Source organism: Sceloporus occidentalis, unplaced genomic scaffold (genome assembly GCF_023333645.1).
Source record: "Sceloporus occidentalis isolate IW3139 unplaced genomic scaffold, rSceOcc1.0.p SCAF_5, whole genome shotgun sequence".
Taxonomy (NCBI): Eukaryota; Metazoa; Chordata; class Lepidosauria; order Squamata; family Phrynosomatidae; genus Sceloporus; species Sceloporus occidentalis.
Genome location: NW_028316985.1, coordinates 43209390 through 43228942, shown reverse-complemented (window position 1 = coordinate 43228942; position 19553 = coordinate 43209390). Strand labels below are relative to the sequence as shown.

Sequence of the window (19553 nt, the reverse complement as noted above, 5' to 3'; positions counted from 1 at the left end):
TACAGAAGTGGAGAACTTCACATGCACCAAGTGCAAGTTGGTAGCACTCTTGGAGGAGAAAGTGCAGCAGCTGGAGTCCAGAGTAGCTACACTTCAGCATATTAGGGAACAAGAGGATTTCCTGGACACAATAGAACTAACCATCTTGGATGAGTACCACGCAGAGGAAGATGCTAGGGTGGAAGAGGTCACTTGCCAAACAGAGGAGGTAGACAGCTGGAGGAATGTCACAAAGAGAAGTAAGCCAAGAAGGAATTGTTCGGGGAGCTTGCAGCTAGAGAATCGATTCAAAGCTCTTTCCCTTATCAAGGAGGATGAAGAAGAGCAGCATGGACAGACTTCAGGGACAGAGCATGGGAGCCCGAGAGTCCCACCCGAGGGAACAGTCGCTGCTAAGCCTCTGAGGAGGCGTGTGGTCGTAGTGGGGGACTCCTTGCTGAGGGGTACAGAAGCAGTGATTTGTAGGCCTGACAAGATGTCTCGAGAGGTGTGTTGTCTTCCAGGTGCAAAGATCCGTGATGTGACAGAGAGGCTGACAAGACTGGTCAAGCCTACTGACAAATACCCCTTCCTTTTGGTCCACGTGGGAACTAATGATACTGCAAGACACAGCTTTCAGAACATCAAAAGGGATTACGAGGCGCTTGGTAGGAAGCTGAAAGGAATGGATGTACAGGTTGTCATCTCGTCTCTTCTGCCAGTTGAAGGGCATGGTCCAGGAAGGGAGAGGAAAATAGCAGATGTGAACAACTGGCTTCGCAGATGGTGCCGCCGAGAAGGATTTGGATTCTTCGATCATGGGCTGCGGTTCCATGAGGAGGGACTTCTTGCAACAGACGGGTTGCATCTCACGCCAGTTGGAAGAAATGTTTTTGCCAACAGTCTCAAGAACTTGATCAGGAGAGCTTTAAACTGAGTTCCGAGGGGAAGGGAGACAATATTAAGGAAGGCGAAAGGGATGACGAAAATAGTCAAAATGACACAGAGGAAACAAGGCAAACAGTGCAAGGGCCCAACAGTGGGAGGCAAAAAAACTTGCACAGGCAGCAAGTAAAAGGGAACCATGGTCTGCGATGTCTCTACACTAATGCACAGAGCATGGGAAATAAGCAAGATGAACTCGAACACCTAGTACAAGAAAGCAAATATGATATAATAGGCATCACTGATACCTGGTGGGATGAGTCTCATGATTGGAATGTGGAAATAGAGGGGTATAACCTTATTAAGAGAAATAGGCCAAACAGGAAAGGTGGAGGAATAGCACTATATGTCAGAGATATTTACACCAGTGAAGAGATCCAGGACATCAATCCTGGAAGCCAGGTGGAGAGCATCTGGATAAGAATTAAAGGGGAGGGAAACAATAAGGATGTTACGGTGGGAGTCTACTACAGACCCCCAAGTCAGACTGAGGAATTGGATGATATCTTTCTAGAACAGATGACCACACAGTCAAAAAAGAGAGATGTAGTAGTGATGGGCGACTTCAACTATCCTGATATTTGCTGGAAGTCAAACTCAGCAAAATCCTCAAGGCCTAGCAAATTCCTCACTTGCCTGGAAGACAATTTCATGGTCCAAAAGGTGGAAGAGGCAACAAGGGGGTCAGCTATTTTAGATTTGATCCTAACCAACAAGGATGACTTGGTTAATGGGGTGCAAGTGGTGGGATCATTAGGTGGAAGCGACCATGTTCTCCTGGAGTTTGTAATACAGTGGAAAGGAGAAGCCAGGCATAGTCAGACACGCATCCTAGACTTTAGGAGAGCGAATTTCAGTAAACTTAGAGAAGTATTGAGGGCGATTCCATGGTCAGAAATACTAAAAGATAAAGGAGTTCAGGATGGATGGGAGTTTCTCAAAAGAGAGATACTGAAGGCACAATTTCAAACAGTTCCAGTGAGAAAGAAAAACGGGAGGTGTCTCAAGAAACCAGGATGGATGACTAACGAACTTTCAACTGAGCTGAGTTTGAAACGGAACATGTATAAGAAATGGAAAAAGGGGGAAATCACAAAAAAGGAATTCAAAGAAATAGCAGGCATGTGTAGGGGTAAAGTCAGAAAAGCTAAAGCGCAGAATGAACTCAGGCTTGCTAGAGAGGTTAAGAACAATAAAAAGGGCTTTTTTGGATATGTCCGCAGCAAAAGGAAGAAGAAGGAAACGGTAGGGTCACTGCGTGGAGAAGATGGCAAAATGCTAACAGAAGACAGAGAAAAGGCTGAATTACTCAACACCTTCTTTGCCTCAGTCTTCTCAGAAAAGGCAAAGGGTGCTCAACCTGAGGATAATGGAGCAGAGGACAGAATAGGGGCATTTCAGCACAGAATAAGTAGAGATAGTAGAGGAACACCTTATTAATCTAAATGAATTTAAGTCTCTGGGACCAGATGAACTCTGGTCCCGGAGTATTAAAAGAACTGGCAAATGTAATATCGGAGCCATTGGCAATAATCTTTGAAAACTCCTGGAGAACAGGAGAGATCCCAGCAGACTGGCGAAGGGCAAACGTTGTCCCCATCTTCAAAAAGGGGAAAAAAAAGAGGATCCCAACAATTATCGTCCAATTAGTCTGACATCAGTACTAGGAAAGATTCTGGAGCAGATCATTAAACAGAGAGTCTGTGAACATCTAGAAGGCAATGCCATAATCACAAAAAGTCAACATGGGTTTCAGAGAAACAAGTCATGCCAGACAAACCTAATCTCTTTCTTTGATAAAATTACCAGCTTGGTAGATGAAGGGAATGCTGTGGATATAGTATATCTTGATTTCACTAAGGCCTTTGACAAGGTTTCCCATGACATACTTGCAAACAAGCTTGTAAAATGTGGGCTAGACAAAGGAACTGTTACATGGATCTGTAATTGGTTGACCAGCCGAACCCAAAGGGTGCTCAACAATGGCTCCTTTTCATCCTGGAGAGAAGTGACCAGTGGGGTCCCACAGGGCTCTGTCCTGGGCCCAGTGCTATTCAACATCTTTATCAATGACCTGGATGACAGAATTGGGAGCATACTTATCAAATTTGCAGATGAGACCAAATTAGGGGGAATAGCTAATACCCCAGAGGACAGGATCAAGATTCAAAATGACCTGAATAGACTAGAAAGCTGGGCCAAAGCTAACAAAATGAAATTCAACACAGAGAAATGTAAGGTATTGCACTTAGGGCGGAAAAATAAAATGCACAGATATAGGATGGGTGACACCTGGCTGAATGAAACTACGTGTGAAAGGGATCTACGAGTCCAAGTAGACCACAAATTGAACATGAGTGAACAGTGTGATGCGGCAGCTAAAAAGGCCAATGCTATTTTAGGCTGCATCAATAGAAGTATAGTGTCTAGATCAAGAGAAGTAATAGTGCCACTGTATTCTGCTCTGGTCAGGCCCCACCTAGAATATTGTGTCCAGTTCTGGGCACCACAATTCAGAAAGGACATTGAGAAACTGGAGCGTGTCCAAAGGAGGGCGACAAAAATGGTGAAGGGTCTGGAAACCATGCCCTATGAGGAACGACTTAGGGAGCTGGGGATGTTTAGCCTGGAGAAAAGAAGGTTAAGAGGTGATATGATAGCCCTGTTTAAATATTTGAAAGGATGTCATATTGAAGAGGGAGCAAGCTTGTTTTCTGCTGCTCCAGAGAACAGGACCCGGAACAATGGATGCAAGCTACAGGAAAAGAGATTCCACCTCAACATTAGGAGGAACTTCCTGACGGTAAGGGCTGTTCGACAGTGGAATGCACTCCCTCGGAGGGTGATAGAGTCTCCTTCCTTGGAGGTCTTTAAACACAGGCTGGATGGCCATCTGTCAGGGATGCTTTGAATTGGATTTCCTGCATGGCAGGGGGTTTGGACTGGATGGCCCTAGTGGTCTCTTCCAACTCTACGATTCGATGATTCTATGATTCTATGAATGCTCTTAAATCCATCATTGTCGCTTGAGACAAAAGATGGCCTCAATGCCTTGGAACACCTTGTATCAGTTTCACCTGAAAGCACAACTGTGATCCCATTTGGGCAGAGATACTTTAGAGAGAAGGCAGAGTTTGGCCAGCCTAGCAATGTCCAATCAAACTGAAGGCTGGAGAGAATAACTAGGTCCAGTGGTGACAGTTAGAGTCAGATAGGAACGGTTAGGGTTAGAGTCCAGAAATGAGGGACTCAGGACACATGCAGAACTCTGAGAGTTGGAATTGCTGTGATGTAATATCCTGTGGGATATCGTTACCCTTGGTGGCTGGTACAGAACTAAGGGTAGGAAAGTAACCTAATATAAGGACTGTGTGGGTCCCGGGTAAAAGTAACTATTGTTCTCTGCAGAGTGTCATGAAGTAAACTGTAACTGCAACAAAGTAGAACCAAGAAAATAAGACCTGGAAGTAACAAGTGCATAAAATATCACAACAAGTGAAACATTGTTCAAACCATCTTTCAAATAAAGTTTTATTATTGTTCACATACAGGCATGTCTGGGACTTGAATAAGTAGCCACACTTTTGACATTACAAATAGGGAATTAGTTTCATATACAAGTTGGTATACAGAAGAAAAATAAAGTGACTGTGACACATAGGTGGTAGTGTCAATTTAAAAGGAAAAACATCTTTAAAAGTACCAGTGCTTGTTACAAACAGGTGGCAGTGGTGGGAAAACAAAATCCCATTGGGCTACCATCTATGGAAAATAGTAAAGTGAATGGTGTGTCACCTTCACAAATTGATGGCAGCAGTGGGATAACAAAACCCATTGTGCTGCTGCCACAAGAAGAAAATAGTTAGGTGACTGAATGTCAACATCACAGTTACCCTTTGCAACATTTATTTATCCTCTGATAACCTCCTATTTAGATTAGGAAGTGAGACTGTTAAAAAGATAACTCAAATTAGGGCAGTGAGGTTATTAACAGGTACACACATTGTGCCAGTGTTTTGTCATTTGCACTAATCTTCAGTCCATATCTGAGCTGAATTTAAAGTGCTGACATTGACCTGTAGAACCAAATGATTTCAGGCCAGCTTTACTTCAATTATTTCTTCTTTTTGCATGTGCCTGCCTGGTCTTTAAGATATTCTTCTCAGGATCTTCCACTTAATGAATTGAGGCAGATGACTGCTAGGGAGAGGACTTTATCCTCTGTAGAGAAGGTTATGATACTTTTGAAGCTGCTGAAAACATTTTTATAGGTTTAGGCCTTTTCATCATATGTCTTTAGAGTGTTTTCGATCTTGGTACTAATTGTTTTTTCTTCTGCTGTATTTTTGATGGCTTTACACTAATTTTATGCTTCTTTTATGCTAATTTTATGTTGATCATGGGCTAATTTTGTTAGTTTTGTGTTGGTCAGAAAATACTGTATCGATAGTATGTACTTTAAACTGCATGTTTTAAACTGATTTCTATATTTTTGGATTGTACTTTGTATTTTGCTTATGTACAGTGTTTTGTTAATTTGTTAATGATGATTTGGTTGATAGGAGCTCTTAAACTATCATAAATAATGAGAATTAAATCTGATCTTTTCTGGTTGTCAGTTACATATCAAAGAAATGTAGCAACAGTTATTTAGAAGTAGATACTTTGGTGAAGTCGAAGGCTTTCATGGCTGGCATCCATAGGTTTTTTTGTGGGTTTTTTGGGCTATGTGGTCATGTCCTAGAAGAGTTTCTTCCTGATGTTTCACCAGCATCTGTGGCTGGCATCTTATTGAAGAGGCGAGAAAGAAATAATAATAATAATAATAATAATAATAATAATAAAATAATGTTGCAGAAACGTCAGGAAGAAACTGACGAAACGTCTGGCAAAATGTCAGGAAGAAACTCTTCTAGAACATAGCCACATAGCCCGAAAAACCCACAAAAAACTATAGATACTTTGGGTTTCTAAATTATTTATCATTAGTCTGTGTGAAAAGTGGTTTGTCTAAGTGCCAAGAGAACTGAGTGGCAATTTCTAACATACAGAACTCCAAGTTTTGAATAGCATATGTTAAACCGCTTTTTATAGTTTATAGTGTTGACAGTTGGGAAAATGGGGCAAAAAATGGTGGTCTACATTGCTATTGGAGTACTTAGTTAAAAGTGCTTCCTTTCTGTCTTGACTTTTTTCTTCTTTAGTACTTACAGAAATAAATGATTCTATATTGGCTTCAGAATACAACATTGCTGGTATGCCTTCATTAATACAGGTATAGTTCCTTTTTCTACTAGATGAAAATTTTGTTACTATATATAATCTGGAATATTGGGAACTCACACAGAACACTAGGATAGAAACATGAACTGTTATCATATTTGTTGTTTCTATCTGTTTCAAGATAGATAAGCTTGAGTGAGACAAAATACTAGGGATTCTGGCAAAGACTACTGCACTTGAAACCAGAAAGAATATCTTCTTATCTCCAGAAAGAGTTGCAAAAAAAATCACATAACCCCTTCTGTAGCTCAGAATAAACCCAAGCCTGTGAAGCACTCCCATTTTACCTACCCCAGCCTCCCAAACCTAGCCCCTTGTCTCCTTTTAAAATCTCACTTGCTCAGCCAGCAGCAGCAATATTTCAATGCTCTAGTGACTGCTCTCCAGTGACCAAAGGGAGAAGGTATGAAGGAAGTATTTTCCTTGCTTCTCCTGCATCCTTTGTATAAACATACCAGAACACAGGGTTCACAGGCTTTTCAGAGGTATAATATTTGCACTGGTTGACAAATAATCTGAATTCGTTCTGTTTTTTATTTAAATAACTACTACTACACTTTAGTTCATTTCTGAGCCAGTCTGACATGAAGATAATCTGTAGAAATTCTGCATTATACATCATTCCTGAATTTCCACAGCTTCTAAATTCCATTTGTTGAGTGGTCCTTGGTTGTTTGTTTAGGCATGCAGTAGTTTCCATCTTCTTATAGATAGTTTCTGAAAAGGGTTTTGGTACCATGGAGTTAATTAACTTTCTGTGTGTTTGGTTTGCCTAATTTCAGGTATGTAAATTAATTCCATTGCAAACACATTCGTTTTTATTCTTTTAGTTGTGTGAAATACTTTTGTACTGTGTTGCAAAGACTGTTTGATACAAAGTACAGATATGTCATATGCTGGCTCCTCTCTTGTATTGTAGTCATAGAATCATAGAGTTGGAAGAGACCACAAGGGCCATCCAGTCCAACCCCCTGACATGTAGGAACTCACAATCAAGGCACCCCTAAGAGCCAGCGAGCTTTTGTTGGAAGACCTCCAAAAAAGGAGACTCCACCACTCTGAGGGAGTGTGTTCCACTGTCCAACAGCTCTCACTGTCAGGAAGTTCCTCCTAATGTTGAGGTGGAATCTCTTTTCCTGCAGCTTGCACCCATTGCTCTGGGTCTTAGTCTCTGGAGCAGCAGAAAACAAGCTTGCTCCCTCCTCAATATGACATCCCTTCAGATATTAAACAGGGCTATTATATCACACCTTAACCTTCTCTTCTCCAGGCTAAGCATACCCAGCTCCCTAAGGTTCTCCTTGTAGGGCATGGTTTCCAGCCCCCTCCCCATTTTGGCCGCCCTCCTCTGCCCATGCTCCAGCTTCTCAACATCATTTTTGGATTGGGATGCTCAGAACTAGAGACAGTATTCCAGGTGAGGCCTGATCAAGGCAGAATAGAGTGTCACTATTACTTCCCTTGATCTAGATACTATATTTCTATTGATGCAGCCTAGAAATCAGACATGCACTGAAGGAGATGATAATGGTCCTTCCTCCAGATATAAGCAACAGTAATATATATACAACCTGTGTTGCTTTGGCTATTCTTCCTTGTTTGCTGAGGGTGCTGTGGATGTATTGGAATTTACATAACTTGCAATATGAAAGGTTTAAGATCATTTACACCTATATGCCTTGCTGTTATCTTGAATCCACATTTTCTTGGTATGTGACTAATTCAGTTCAACGTAACATTCTCTGGATAATTGAAACTCTTTTTAGTTGCTGAAATTTTAGAAATGAGGGCTGAAAAATAATTCATTTGCAAAGCCACTGTCACAATTTGCCTTCTTGTTGTTACATACATGACTGAGTCTTACAAGAACCAAAGATTAGTTGCTTTTCAGTTTTGTCTTTGTTGATCTAAAGTGTGGATTCTTTTCAGAAATCTGCTACAGAACAATTACAGTTGGCTTATGAACAACTAGACAGGGCAATTCATGGAATGAATCAAGCTCGCCAAGTTACTATTCTGCCTGATGGCACCTCCGTACTTGACAACTGTTGCAAAAAGGTATGGGCTTCAAAATGATACTCAGCAAGTAAGAAAGTTGACAATAATACTTTGATTTTCCATACTAAGAATCATCTCTTGCCTGCCTTCCTTTCTTTCTTTCTTTCTTTCTTTCTTTCTTTCCAGCTCTTATCTCCATCTCTTTCTTCTTCTAAATTACTTAAGGGGGTGGTCTGTGCCTGTCACTTCTTACTGTTTCCCACATTATTCAAGCTGGGTTTTGAAGTGTCATTTCACTGAAATGGCTTGTACTTATTTTTTGTGGATTTATACAGTACTTTCATCCATTCTGTCTCTTTCAAATCATTCTCAGTGTGCCATTTTGGTGAGTAGAAATTGTGAGCTAGGCCGCTGAGTGGGAAGTTCTGCTGCTATCATTGGCTTATAGCATCTGGTTGGTTGATGTGGCACCAGAATGCTAATCTAGTTCAAGTTTAACCATGAGTACCATTTGAAGGAAGTGGGATGTATTAGCAAGTATTCTTATCCCATCCGCTAGGAACTAACATGAAAATCAGTTGTCAGTTACTTGGAAGCTGTGGTGTTAAAAGGTCTGGTTTTGGTATACATGTAATTTTAAATATAGTTAAATATTGGCGCGTTACAGACCGCCCCTTTGGGCGCACCTTTCCCCACCAGATCGGGGCCTCAGTGGCCAGAGCGGCAGCCGCTGAAGCCCCGATCCGCTGCTTTCCGGGCTGCGGGGGAAGCGGCAAAAGGCCCCTTCCCTGCAGCCTGGAAAGGGGTGTCCTTGGGGCTTCAAGCCCCAAGGACACCCCGCGGCGGCAGGGAGAAGGAGAAAGGGGCCAAATGGTCCGCTGGGCGCAGCCGTCTAAAGGCTGCGCCCAGCGGACCAAACCAGGAAGGAGCTCCGAAATGGAGCTCCTTCCAGGGTCGCGGAAAGGGCGCCCTAGGCACCCAGCCGCGACCCCAATACGTCACAACCGCATCGCCTCATTTGGAGGCGGCACGGCCGTGACGTATCGACGGCGGCGGCCGTGTGGAATGGCCGTTGCCATTTTGTGCGCGCACAGCGCACACTAGGGTTAGGGCGGTGCAAAAGCACCGCCCTACCTTAACCCTAGTACGCGCTGTGCACGTACTTTTTAGCCCGTGTGTAGCGGGCCATAGTTAAAAGACATTTATCAGGTTCTGGGTTCAAATTTATTCAGAATGTTTTTCCAAAACTGTCTAATCTGATTTTCTTACTCCTTCTTTTCTCCACATTTACTGTAACTTTTCCTGTTCTATTTCTGTTTTATTAGTGTAGTATATGTGGTAAGCTATTCAGGAACTGTATCCTTAGTATGTTCTGTAATCAACTTAGCCATAATTGTCCTCCTTAAATCTTAGTTTATTTACTTTTTCTTCAGAAAAACAAGAAGTTGTCTATGGCTGTACTCACACTGCAGAAATAATCTAGTTTGACACCACTTTAACCGCCATGGCTGAATGATTAAGAATTCTGGGAACTGTAGTTTTGAGAGACATTTAGCCTTCTCCATCAGAGAACACTCTGGCATCACAATAAACCACAATTCCCAGAATTCCATAGCTTTGAGCCATGACTGCTAAAGTGGTGTCAAGCTGGATTATTTCTACAGTGCAGATGCAGTGTGAACATATTAAGTGTGAACACCCATAGCAAATATGTATTATTATTAATATAAATATTATTAAATTATTAACTGAATGGACAAGAATTTAATGTGAGACATCACTCTGTACACACTAGTCTTATTTTATTAGTGAAGAAATTACAATGTTTGCATGTGTATTATCTCTATATGACTGTTTAAATGAAAATGTGCACCAATATATAGACACTTAATATATCATTGGTCTAAACATATACAGTTGGCCTTCCTTATAAACGGATTTTTTGTACACGAATTCAAGCATCCACGGCTTGAAAACATTCAAAAAAAGTATAAATTTCAAGTATCAAACCTCGATTTTTCCATTTTATATAAGGGACACCATTTTGCTTTGCCATTGTATTCAATGGGACTTGAGCATACACAGATTTTGTTATTCACAGGGGTTCCTGGAACCAAACCCCAGCAGATAATAAGGGTCCACTGTACTGCAGAATCCTCCCACCAGGGACTGTAATGCAACTATTTACTCTAATATGACAAATGTTAGAGATAACAAGTCAGTGTGGTAATAAGTGAATTTGAAGATATTGAACGGAAATATTATAGGAAAAATATTAACTGTAATGGAAATAATGTAGTAACATCTTGCATATTAGCCTTTGATTTTTGTTTGTTTTTTATAACAGAAATTGTGTAATTGGGAAAATACAAAATGAGTCAAACAATATTTCAGCTAAAGTAATTAAGGCAATTAAGTAATTAAGGCAAACAGAAAATATGTGATTAATGACAAGGTTTACTGGAATAGAATGCTTGGATTAAAGGGATTTTTTTCTTGACTATTTTTTTTAGAGTAAATTCTGTTATTGTGTTATTTCTGTTGCAGTTTTTAATGGAACTAATAAATAAAATATTTTTAAAAAATTCTCAATAGTCATAAAATGTTTCAGATTGAATATGCTTAATTCTTTTTTGGCAGATTCCTGTACATGACCAGAATTTGAGTAGGTCTTTGACATCTGAGACTATGGAGAGATCACCAACAGGAAATAATTTTATTATGGATCTACACATTGATCTTATTCAGGCTCAGCACAGAGTAGCTGTTAAACTACTTAACTTGAGAAAAGGTAGGGCCAAATGAAACTGTGTTATTTTACATTATTTTTGGTAATAAATTTTATTCAAGGTGATCTTTTCAGCTTTATCAGTGTGTGACATATAACACTGTATGCTATAATTTTAAAATGTTCAGTGATCACTCTTTTATTTTGGTGGATACTTCTTGTCAGGACCGTGCTATCACTGAATATATATTATGTATTCCTTGGATTTAGAATGTAACATTTTAGTCTTAAAAATAAAAAAGGAAGTGGAGTATTCCACACGGAATTGTTCCTATACTGTCTGCAGTGTGTTAATGTGTGTTGTTGGCACCTCTTGGGCATTGCATACGAATCAGTGATGATGAACACTTGGTCAACTTTTTATGTTTTCTTACTTTAAAAAAAGTCATCCATGGCTGTATATTATTCAGGATATTATTGCAACAGTGGAGTGTTCACCTAGAGTGTTGGAAACAGTGGAGTACTCATCCAGAGAAAACTGGGGTTTGTTTTCTGACACCATGTAGCAAAAGTGCCTCTTTTGCTTGGCTGCAATTTGTCATTGGCAAGCACACTTGGGTCACAGGCTAAGCTTGAAATGTGGGAAGTGTCTGGCATTGAAATTGAGGGAGGAGTTGGAGTTGGATTTGAAAGGAGAAGGTCAGGAAATTATTCAGAAGTGTTAATCAGAAAACTAATCCATCCCTTTCTGGTTGAAAATCATTCCCAAGAAAGATTTTGGAAAGGCTGTCACAAACAAGGTCTCCATCATTATGGTATATGGTGTGGTCATTAGAAAAGTCACTTCATTAGACTGCAGTGGGACTGTCTTAAGATAGCTAGGAAGAAAAGAAATTGTATCACTGAGTTATCTTGAAGAGGATATCAGAGAGAGAGGTGGGGGAATCATAAAGTTGGAAGGGGTCTCATAGGTCATTGAGTCCAAACACCTGACCCAGCTCAATGCAGGAAATCCTGCTAGAGCATCCCTAGTAGATAGCTGTGCAGCCTCATTCTGAAGGCATTCAGAGAAAGAGACACCACCACTTTCTAGGAATTGTAAGGCAGAGGAAGAGGCTGTTGTGTCCCAGCCAACAGATGCCATGAGCTGTAGCCGCATCTTTCTGGCTTGTTCCCTTGGCTGGTGCAAAGAGGGCTGCATTCCATATGGCTGACATTGGAACTCCTAAACTAACCTGCTCCTTTCAGGAATGTTGACCAGGTTGTCTTCTAGAACGGTGCTGGAAAAAAGGAGATTAAATTTCCAGTCCAGTTTTCTTTTGCAGAGGGGCGGTGGGCAGGTAGAGCAGAGTCCATCTTGTCTTCAGGAAACAAAATGTCAAGGGCCTGTTGCACAGCTATTTTTTCATTTTAGACCCATGAATTTGTATTGTATGACAGTTGGGCTGCTGTTGCGACCTGCCTGATAACCAGGCATGGCTCCTAGCACAACAATTGAAGGACTGTGCCACAGAGTAGTACCTCTCAATTGTTTTGTACTTCAGTTCCTAGTAGCCCCAGCCAGCATAATCAATGCTCAGGGATTCTGGGAACTGATATTCAAACATATTTGAGAAGTTCACAAATATAGAGCACATCTATATTATATAATCATAGCACCTGGATACCACCCGAACTGCCACGGACCCATCTCATGGATCTCTGGGATCTGCAGTCTGATGAGGAACTCAAAAACTGTTGTAGGTCTGAATAATGCAATGGAACTCAAACCAAAGAATTCTAAGTAGGCCACCAAATCACAAATCATAGGATTCCATAGGATGGAGCCATAAAAGTGAAAAGGGGATCAAAGTTCTATAACTGCAGTATACTAATTAAGGTTGCTAGGAGAAATAAGGGACAGGGCTCTTATTTCTGTCACATTGCTGTGTAAAAGAGAATTTCAGCAGGTGTTGCTTTAGCCTGCTTGTGCATTTTATTTAACCTGGCCACCAAAGAAATGTATTTTAGTACAGTCAAGCTATAAATCTATCAACTATGGCAACTATAAAAACTAATAATAGTTAATCCACAGAGAACATACCAGAACTGTAGGCCTTTTCTTTCTGCTTTACCAAAGTTAAGTGAAAATGGCTATGATTACAACTGAAGTTAAAGTGGAGACAGAATTGAGGATTAAAAAAGAACATAGGTTTGAAATACTGTATATTTTACATAAATGATTTAAAGCAATGTAAGCATATACTTGTTTTTATAATTTATGATTATAGAAGATGTAATAATAAACTAGAATGTGTATGATGAAGCTTTATTTTAATAAAAAAGAAAAGAAAATAGCTATGATTAAAATGTATCATCTACAACAAGTGTTCACTTTAGAGCAGATAATCCAGATGAGGTATAAGAAATATTGCTACCTGACTGGTATAGATTTAGAATGTCCAAGTCACTGGATCATAACATTCAAAGGGTTCTTAAAAGGGTATCTGGTCTTTCAACTCATGATACAGGAACTCCACTGCTACAGTACTACACCTCTCATTCAAAACCTCTTCACATTGCAGTCATAATATGTTGAGAGTGGGAAGGGCCATTACACTGCTCATCCCTTTCATATCCTAATTTGTCCATGGAGAGGGAAGATGGTGCTGTACTGATCACAGTCCCATAGTGGTTCACTGGAGAACGAGGATAGGCAAGAAAAGTGCGGTCACAGTTGTAGCCCTCCATATTATTGTTGGACTGCAACTTCCAGCAAATGTAGACAGCTTAATCAATTGTAAGGAATATTGGGATTTCCTGTCCAACAATTTCACTCACTTCTGGCTTAGAACAGCAGATAATGGTATCAAGGCTATGAATGAGCCACCGTGTGTGAATGATAACTACGGAGGAAAGAAGTAACTTGAGACATATGGTAAAGGAAGACTCCATTTTAGATAGTTTTAAGGATTGATCTAAGACCTCTGTAGATTTCTGCTGAATTGTCATAGGATCAGTAGCTTGCTTTATTTTATTTTTAAAAATTCTGGGCTGAATAGAGAACAGACTTATAGATTCTATAAGGCAAATATGACCTTTTAATTCAGCAAAGTCTTGCGTGTCTATTGGACGTAAGACAGCTGTGTTTAAGCTTTAAGTAAATAATATAAGTGTGAGATATAAAATGATACTTTCTATCTTTTAGATGTGAAAATAGATGGCAAAAATATTAAAATCAGCATCCCTGAAAAAGATATAAACCAATTAAAAATTTTAACAGGTAAGGCCACTAATATCCACTTTTTAAGTAGCCTATGGAAATACTGTACTTTTCAAGAAGATTTACTACTTTGCTTTAAAATTTGCTTTACAGAACCAGATATAATGAACAAAATAAAAAAGAACAGGTTGTCCAAAGCTTTATACTTGATGCAGAAAGCCACGTTGATGCTTCCAAGAGGATTGATTAATACTTCTCCAAATCAGCTCCTTGAGGTATACAGATTACATTGTAAATAAACAGAGGTCTTAATAGGATTATTGAATTCTTTGTTTGTCATTTACACAACTGCTTACTGAAACAGCAGTCCTTAAAATGAAGACTCTGGTCTGGACGATCAGATCTTTTTTAAAATATGGGCTCAAAAATATATATCTAAATCTGAATTGATCAATGATGAAAGTGGATAGAATTGTTAAACTTCCCTTCAGTTTTGTGCCGGAGTCAGGGGTAGTGTTAAATGGGAGAATGCAAGATGTACAGTGTTTGCTATGGCTTGATTTTAATTCTATTTCCACTTCCCTCTTTTTTTCCCCTTTGGACTTCCTTTCTATCAATGCTTATTTTATTCTGCCCCCCACCCCAGTCGCCAAATAATATTTGCTCTCTGCCTCTCTGGCTCTTTGTCCTACACATGTGTACACACTGGAAGAAGAAAAGTTGGTACAGAGAAGTAAGAATAGGCATACACTATCTGAAGAGGCAAGTGCTACTGTAATGACATCCCAGATGTGAGCTGAATCCAGGGGCCTGGCTGCCTAAAAATATATAGGATTGTACCATTCATTAGATGTGTTTGAACACAACCATCCTTTCTCAGAAGATGTTATAAACATTGCTTTCTATCTGCTTCTTTCAAAGAGTTTGGGATGATTTGTGCTTAAATCACATAGGTTGTTAGTACATCTTGTGAGATCTAATGATACACTTCTGCTGCATTCTGTGCCCCATTGGATATAATGGGGCTTGTGCTTGTTCTGCGGCTGCACGCGCCATTCGTGAGCCCCAGTGCATATAATGGGGCTTGTGCTCGCTGCTTGGCTGTGCATGCGTGCCACACATTTTCTCCTTTCGCAGACAGCTTCAGCGTAAGCTGAAAGTCACCTATAACGAGCCCACGTATGGTGCAGGCTCACTGTATTATTACTACATTATACTTACTTACATTATACTTATGTATAAGTCTAGACATTTTAGTCAAAAAATCAGCCCCAAAACCTAGTCAATGGATCAATGTAAGTACAGTACTTTAACTCTTATCAAAGTAAGACCCATTGCTTTCTCTGACTAGAGTGGCAAAAGGCAAGAACTTTGTCCATTCTGGGAAAATCTGAAAGAAGTACTGACCCCCTTTACTCTCTCTGCCGCAGCACCGCGTCTGGCCTTTTTGAATGCCTGGATAGGAAAATAGTGGTGTTTTTTGACATGGTATCATTTTCCTTTGCTTCAACCTTTGTTAAATGTTCCTAAGCTTCACCCTTGCCTTATCCATGGCTTATATCAAAATCCATATTTTCCCCCAGAACCTGCCCTCAACTTATACATGAGGTTGAATTATACATGAATATTCCATACGCAATTGTAGCATCTTATCTTGCTTTGATTTTGAGGCCTGTTACATTATGCAAGTTTCAATTCCAGATGAGAAACTTTATTTAAATATAATAGAATTTAAAAGCCTTTTTAAAATGTTCTATATTTAAATACATATGGACAACTTGAATATCTCTTCTGGAATGATGCTTTTTGGATGTGTATATAGAATTTGTAGTGCTAAAAACTATTTATTTATTTCATTTTCACCACAACTATGCTAGCTCATTTATTATTATTATTATTGCTTGGCAACTGAAGCAGAAGTGGTAACTAAATCAAGGCTATCTAGTACATTTGTGGTAGAACATGTAACGTCTTGGCCACAGCTGTAAGGGTATATGTAGGCGGAGTGGTCTTTCTGCATTTAAATGATTTTCATTTCATTTTTCTCCAGCACTGTATTTATAGATTATACACACACATATAAATGCATGACTGCATATACACATACTGTAAAATATGAAAAGGTAAAATGGGTTGAGAGAAACCAATGGTGAACCCCCTCTAGACAAATGCTGCAAATTCCCAGCATAAATATCAGTAGCAGATAATATGAAAAACTTTCTAATACTCTTTCAATTGGACCATTTTTTCCTCTCAACTCTGTTGTTTTGTGAATATTTATGCTTTCTTTGTTTTCATTTGATGTTTATGTTTTGGGGGCTTTAACTTTGATTTTCAGGAAGCACTTATTCTAATTCAGAAAGCAGAAGCTGAACAAAATACATTATGTGCCACTTTCCCACAACCTGCAAGTAGTGTAAAAAGGAAAGTTCCACCTCCTCCTATATTGGTTTACAGATCACACTGTTCCATGGCATTTAAGCCAGCACCGTTTGAGTCGCATGTGAAGGTAATGCCTTTTAGCACATGCTTACATATATTTGAAACTATGACAGGATACATGTATTGATTTCATTTAATTATATTTTTCTTGATGATAGGAAATACAGATTCTGTCATTTATTTTTTCTTAGATGTAACTTTTTTCAATTTTGTACTTACTTAGTGTTGAATTGTTACTGTTGTATAAACTGGAGGTTAAATTGATTAAAATTATCAAACTTTTTAGCAATTTTTAATTATATAAAAAGCTATGCTCCACCTTCTAGAAGCCATAGGCCTATGCAATGTTAATTCAGTCGTCTGTGTAAAATCTGTCCACTCCCTATCCTACGCCACTGGCCTTTTGGGAGGTAGAGAACTGAACTCTTGTCAGAATCTTAATATTTTTCTGTATATACCCCTCAGTAATTTATATCAAGGGTGGATATTGTTGGACTACAACAACTGTCATACCTCACCTTTTGGCTAGGCAAGTTAGAGTTGCAATATAATAACATCTGGAAGGACACTGGTTGCTCACCCTTGATATAGATCAGTGGTTTTCAAACTGTGGTTTGGGACCCCTGGGGGGCACGTGAGTTGTTCAAGGGGGCTGCAAAACTTGGAAAAAACTCCTCCTCATCCTTCTCCTCTTCCCAAACTATTTTAATGTGTAAAATATACACACATTGATTTAAAAACTGAATTTACTTGAATAAAACTATTCTAATTTGAACAATGTTATTTCCTTATAAAATGTTAAAATATGAATATACATGAATCTGCAAATGAAAAGATGCACAATAAACAAACAAAATATTTTATGCATATATAGTGGGCCCTTGGTGTCCTCTGGGGTTTGGTCCAGGGCCTCCCATAGATACCAAAATCCATGGATGCTCAAGTCCCATTAAATACATTGGCGCAATACAGTGGGTTCTTGATGTCCGATGGGGTTTGGTTCTCTGACCCTCCTCCTCACTCCTGTGGATACCAAAATCCCTGGATCCTTAAGTCCCATTAAAATCAAAGACATAGTAAAATGCTGCCCCTTATATAGAATAGAAAAATCAAAGTTTGCTATCTGGAATATGCTTGAATCTGTGAATAAAGAATTTGTGGATAATGAGGGCTAATTGTACTATGTTGAGTGGGGAGGCAACATCCACACGTAGATGTCAAGGGGTCACCAGGTTAAAAAGTTGAAGAACCGTTGATTTTAGTCTAATCTTTACATGTTTACTAATAAGTCCTACCATATTTGTCAGAATTTACTTCTGATTAAGTATGTTTTGGGCTTCACCATTGGAAATGTCAGAACAAGTCTGGATAAAATATGACATGCAGTCCCCAAGAGCATTTTTCTACCCTTCCTTTCCTTCCCAAGTTCCTGGTTTGCAAAAAGATGAAAGGAGGAAGTATGATAAAACTGCTGGTGGTACATTCCAGAGGTGGGCTATTTGGGGGGCAAAACAAAACAAAACAAAACAAAAAAAAAAAACAACTGTTGAGGGGGACATAGGGTGATTGGGGAATGTAGGCCTCCAGTGTTCAATAAAGAACCCAACTCTTGGGCAGGTTGCTTACCCATGTTGTATATTGCAGTTGTCCTTTTTTGTAATTTAAAGGTGTCATGGTACAGTATTTTTGGATGTGTAGCAGAAGGAAGCAACCCAAAAGTCCGGTTAAATAATTACAATCTGAAGAATACAGGAGAAGCGGTAAGCTCATTATAATATATAACATATATTCTTTATATATTCTGTCTTTTCCCTCAGAATTGAGACATACATTCTGTTTGAACTATAGTCAGCCCTACATATCGATGGGCTAGCCATCCATGGATTGGAGGATCCACGCATGACCTTGCCTTATTATTGCCAATGGTGGTGCATGTGGATTCATGGATGGCCATGCCTTATTATTGCCAATGGCAGATGCAGCCATGCACATGCTGACTTTTGTTAATGCTGATGGGACCTGAGGTCCTACTTTTTTTGGTATTCGCAGGAGGATCCAAAATCAAACTTTTGCAGGTAAGGAGGGCTTATTGTATTCCTCCTCTCTAATCCTATTTTATCATTCTGAACTGTCCTTTGGGTATGATCAGAGGTAACTGAGACATGACGAACAAAAACCTTCACTTGAGTGAGTCTATTTAAATTCCTGTTCTCCTTAAGAACTGCATAAGAAGTAGTCATGGTTTCCCCTGCATTATCTACAGCAAGTATTCTAGTTTCCACCTTCATTTCAGATTGTTTTTATGCCTAACAAGTACTATAGTATATTAAAATGAGAATATTTCAATTCAAAGTGACTATGGTGGAGGGAAAAAAGCCTGCTCCCCTATGCCAAATCCAAGGAATAAAACAAAGTTGGAGGGAATGAAGCAGAACGATCAATTGTATTCTTTAAAAAGCATGAATATCCCTTTGGGGGAAAAATATTATGTGGGGGGCTCAGGTGATGTGGGAGGTACTGTGGTTGCTACAGAGTGGGACCTGATAGGCTGCAGTTTGCTCACCTGGGCTTAATATTTCTTCAGATACTTGGTAATGTCAAAAAATCTTCTGATAATAACCAATAGATATTTTTTCTTGTGATTGTGGCTGGTTTTTAAGGTTTTCTTCCTGACTGTAGTGCCAAACACTGTACGTTTGAAAATTTGGTAGTGTCATTATTTATGTTGGTGTCTGTTTGACATGATGCTCTTTACAAAAAACATTCTTTATTATTAGATACCAGTTGATGAAATGTGCATCTTAGAAGTGAAAGATTTAGAACCCAATCAAAAGTACATATTTGCAGTTGCAGCGTATGACTCAGATGGAAAACTTATTGGTGATAACATTGGAGAAACAACTAAGCCAATCCTTGCATATCCTCCTCTTTCAGCTGCTACTGTGCGAGCACATTTGATTCAGGTAGGATATATTA

General features: G+C 39.4%; 1 protein-coding gene across 5 annotated transcripts in view; it reads left to right on the top strand.

The window, feature by feature from the left end:
• The window catches only part of CFAP54 (cilia and flagella associated protein 54), a 168376-nt gene that overhangs the window by 37061 nt on the left and 111762 nt on the right, over positions 1–19553 (top strand). For all 5 annotated transcript variants that reach the window (XM_089523917.1, XM_089523919.1, XM_089523916.1 and 2 more), the window contains 8 exons: positions 6129–6199; positions 8137–8265; positions 10846–10996; positions 14121–14195; positions 14289–14410; positions 16474–16644; positions 18245–18337; positions 19355–19540. In XM_089523917.1, the coding sequence (XP_089380043.1) occupies positions 6129–6199; positions 8137–8265; positions 10846–10996; positions 14121–14195; positions 14289–14410; positions 16474–16644; positions 18245–18337; positions 19355–19540 (998 nt within the window). The remainder of the gene's footprint in view (positions 1–6128; positions 6200–8136; positions 8266–10845; positions 10997–14120; positions 14196–14288; positions 14411–16473; positions 16645–18244; positions 18338–19354; positions 19541–19553) is intronic.